This window comes from Penaeus monodon, chromosome 7, assembly GCF_015228065.2.
Source record: "Penaeus monodon isolate SGIC_2016 chromosome 7, NSTDA_Pmon_1, whole genome shotgun sequence".
Classification (NCBI taxonomy): Eukaryota; Metazoa; Arthropoda; class Malacostraca; order Decapoda; family Penaeidae; genus Penaeus; species Penaeus monodon.
The window spans coordinates 39,119,701-39,124,700 of NC_051392.1; the positions used below are offsets into that span (position 1 = coordinate 39,119,701).

Genomic DNA, 5,000 nt, shown 5'->3' on the forward strand with positions numbered 1-5,000 from the left:
TTCTATGTATATATATGTATGTATACATATATAAATATTTATGTTTAAAACAAACTTTCAAACCCCATTCGCCTCCTCGTCAACCTCCAACTCACCTAAAGGGTATGAGGATGGCCATGTTGTGTTTGTCCAGCGAACTGGCCTTGTACCCGTCGGGCACGTTGGGCAGGACCCTCACAACCCCATTGGAACTTTGTGGTTTCCAGGCAGTCGCACCGCTGACTGACCTGTTGGCAACCAAGAGGACACCTCAGATTTGTCAGGAGATATTGGACGTATTGCTCATTACGGAACACCATTCTGAAATAACTGCACAATGCAAGATGTGTCTCAGATCAACCAGTGTAACTTTAACCCACTGCCGATTGCAAGAATACAAGCCATGTCCACTGCATTTCTTTTTGTTTACTGATTGTCTTTACACCTGGATGGCTTCACAAGTGCTTAATCACCAAGGAGCCAATTACTAGCCCACCTGTCTGCCCTTTTCCTTGCTTTTTGGTAAGATTCTTTTTTATTTTTATTGCTATCAGTACTGTTGACAGAATTATAATAATTATAATATCAGCAACAATATTAGCAACATCAATATTACTAGCATTAGAAAAAAAAGTGTGAAAACACAAGGAAGGGAAATCAGCGGAAGATACATAGGCGTACTAAATAGTTCCTTGGTAGCTGAGCACCTGTGCCATCCATGTGCAAACAAAATTCACAAAGAAAAATGACAGTCAACAGTCGGATTACCCAGTACCATTGGATTAACTGTTCATGCATATTAGTACCTTTTCACGCAGTGAACTCCAGAAACACCATACCTGAGTTGAAAGAAGGCAAAGCAATAAAGAAGAAGCAGACGAGGCAGAATCCGAGACCCCAGAGGAAGGGACTAGATCGTCTCAGGCGTAACCTCGTCGACAACGCCAGTGCCATTTCCCCTAAGAATGATTGCTGGACCCCCCCCACCCCCCAAACAATTTTAAGGTCCATTGCTTTCAGTTTCAATATTTTCATCAATTAACAAACATAATAACCACCATGTGACATCTATTCTTTCAAATCGAACTCTGAGGGTAACAAATCCTATCGCAGAAAAAATTTACTTATACAAGCAATTGCCTTTGGATTATGATTCTTTCTATTAGAAACATTTTAAAAAAGAAATTATTCATCATATGTAAACTACATTCAACCTAACCGAGACTAATTCATAAATTATAGTAATACTTCACTTAAAAATATTTGCTATGTCACCATGGCTTTATAATTTGAGAGGATCATCAAATTACCTTCTTTATGTGATGAGACCCTTTAGCTTTGTCCATGGGGCATTGGGAATGGCTGCTTCTGAGCACCGAAGAGCCATGTCTCACGCATTTCCTTAAATTAGCATCATCTTGACTGTAGAAAAGAAAGATCATAATTACAATACAATACATATACCATACACAAATATCAGTCTGAAAAGGATAAATAATAATGGCAATTAATTTTCATCTTGCCCTCTTCCTTAAAAGAAAAACGTGCACATCAGATTTTTTGGGGTGGCCCTTCAGCCCATTTCCATCAAACAGGGCTATACTTGGTAGGAGGCTGTTTGACAATAAAAGATGTAACTAAGGAAAATGTAAAATCTAGACTTATCACTTGGAAAATGTAGTGTTTGCTGTATTATTGTTTTGTGAGATGTCAATGCACATAGTTGGCTCCACAAGTGCTTAACCACTAGAGGATTCAAAAAGTAGATCTTGTAATCTCACTTGATTTCACAAAACATTTTTTTTTTTTTAAATCCTATCAATATCAATACTGTTACTATTATTACAAACATCATAATTATTATAATGTTACTGACATTCCTAACAGGAATATAAGATACCAGAAACTTTTCCAAAAATTAAGGAAAAGGGTACTAAAGTGAAACAGGTGATCCCTAGTAAATTGGCTCAGTGGTGACCAGTACTTGTGGAGCCATCTGTATGGAGAGACAATTAATTAAACTTAACTCAGAAGTAAGCCAAAAGTACATACATTATAGGCCATCCCAAGCACAGCATACGGGGTTAACAGAACCTAATTCTCATAATCATGTCACAAATTACTAATAGAACAATAAAAAAAATAAACAAATAACATCCAAATAAATAAACAATAAAACGACAGAACACTGCCAACTGATACACGAGCCTGAATCCAAGTGCGTCAAAATTTTAGGTACTGATACACTGGAAAAAAAAGCTCCTCTACAATCAAAAGAGTAAATTGGTAAAAAGATCATCACATCACAATGGACTCCAGAACGAGATGAGGCCAGTTAGAAATCACATTGGAATTTCACAAAAGGTCAGCAGTGTCGATGGTGAAGAGGATTACCTTCTTCACTGCAAATAACTCAATTTACTGCAAAAATACAAGGAAACAGAAATTCTGAACAACTTCGTGAACGTGTATGTGCGTGTAAGTATATATATTATATATAATATATAATATATATATAATAATAGATATATATATTATATATATGATATATATATAGATATATATATCACATATTATACATATATATACATATATATACATATATATACATATATATACATATATATACATATATATACATATCTACATTACACTATATATACATATAATATACATATATATATAATATATATATAACATATATATATACATATATCATACATATATATATAATACATATATATATACATATATATATACATATATATATACATTATATTTATATACATATTAGATGAGACATATATATAATATTACATTCTCTTATACATCTATATATACTAGATATATATACCATATATATATAATTACATTATATATATACATATATATATTATACAATAAAGATATAACATATATACATAGAATACTATGGATATATGCTGAATAGATATCTGAATATAATATGCATATATATATAGACAACTATATATATTATACTGATATTATATAATATATCAATTTTATATATCATAACATATAGATATACCTATATATATAATACTAAATATTACATATATATATTATACATATATATAGATTACATATATATATATATAATATATAGATATATATAATAGATATATATATATATATTATATATAATATAGATAGATAGATAGATAGGATAGCTAGATCGATAGATAGATAGATAGCTAGATAGATAGATAGGATAGATTAGATAGATAGAGAGATAGTCTGAAATATGTATATGTGTATGTATATGTGTGTGGGTTTGTTTATATAATGCATCCCTTGGCCAATGAAAAATCCCCACCCACACCCCTTGGCTATGCCACAGGTTTACATGTAGCAAATATCTCACCAAAAATGGGGGGGGGGGGTTCAATCTTATTTTTTTTGTTTTTTTTTATCATTATAATAAAATGATTTGGCAATCTAGGCAAGGAGTCATAGCCTAGTAACTTTCAGCCATAGTAACCCTAGACCATGTAAAGTGAGTAAAGTCATTATTCTATTCTACGTTATGCTGACAAGTTGGGGATGATGACAAGTTCTCAGCATGTAAAAACTTTCTGAGTTCTGTGTTTATATTGCTCTTGAATTTGTTTTGTCAAGAGTGTAGCCACTGAGTTCAGGAAGGCAGGAAAATGACCAGGTGACAACGAGGAGATTAGTTGAAAGATTAATATGTAAATCTCACAACACAATATAAAAAATACGAAATTAGTGAAAGATAAGACTGTTTTCCAGGAAATCTATGCTCTTAAACAAATGTTATATTCATTCTTGAGTAACTTAGTTGCTTAAGAAATGCAAAAATAACCATGAAAAAAAAATATCATTCTTCCATTTCTCAAAATAAAACACCATATAATTCATATAAAATCATCCCTTAGGAGTATTCACAGTCAAGCATGGAAACCGTTAGCATCATCCGCAAGAAAAGAGCTACAAATTCAGATAAGCTTTAATCTTCATGCTGCTTAAGGCCACCAAACAGGGGAATGGCGTAGAAGATCGTCCGCATGGTCAAAGATTAATGCCTCGCGACAATGCTTTGGAGCTAACACTAGAGTAGGTTATTATAATACTGATCACTCTCATTTTATATCCTCACATTCCCGATTACACATTTATACCAGTTCCTACTACTGGGTTACTTCCAAGCCACTAATGTATGTCCGTGACAGGTATCATTACTAGCCACTGAAGGTACACGAAAAAGTATGCAAAGAGTACTGTCAGTCTCATACGACTGTATTTATATCAATTTCAAGTTTTACTAAATTCCATGTATGGTATGTATCTTCTTTTGCATAAATAAGGATTACCCATGTGAAACTTAGGTGAACATAATATTTTCAAATACATTTATCAAGTTTAAATAAATTGCGAATCACTGCCTATTTAAAAACAAACCATAGCCACATCAGGTTCTAACTGTGGGGAGGGCATAACATATGGCAAGGTAAAGGTGAAGATTAAGGTAAGTCTCTGATAATCCAAATCTCAGTGATTGTACTTACAATGCTTAGAAACTTTGCCCCATTTAAACCTCCCTTCAGGAACAGCCTGTCTCCCTCACATGTCTACAAAATCGTCACTTGTAAGTTATGTTCTGATGGGTTAGAGTCCAGGGAAAGTATGCACAGTGGCATTGTTTCAGGATACAAATCGGGGAAGTACTCCCTCAAACCGAAAAGAGCGAACACTTGGAATTTATGAAATACAACCTTTCTCACTAAATATGTGAGGATTGAAAGAAATGATGACGGTTAGATTCCTCTTTTCAGTTACTTTCAGATGTGTCATACTTTCCAAAATGCCTTTTCACTTCCCAAACGCAACCCTAATTTAAAAGCCTACTCCCACAGACCACCTTTTTGACTGATACTGATTCGCATGTAAAAAAAAAACTCCTTCCATAATATGATTCTGCCAATCTAGCAAACGTGAGTAATCTAACATTATTCTCGAAAACACTTGGGGGCCATTTA

The 5,000-nt window shown here is 33.3% G+C and overlaps 1 protein-coding gene across 1 annotated transcript in view; it reads right to left on the reverse strand.

The window, feature by feature from the left end:
• LOC119575637 overlaps nucleotides 1-5,000 on the reverse strand; it is a 36,316-nt gene that overhangs the window by 24,324 nt on the left and 6,992 nt on the right. The window contains exons 2-3 of the mRNA XM_037923268.1: nucleotides 1,290-1,401; nucleotides 819-951 (exon numbers count right to left, since the gene is read on the reverse strand). Coding sequence (XP_037779196.1) covers nucleotides 819-951; nucleotides 1,290-1,401 — 245 coding nt within the window. The remainder of the gene's footprint in view (nucleotides 1-818; nucleotides 952-1,289; nucleotides 1,402-5,000) is intronic.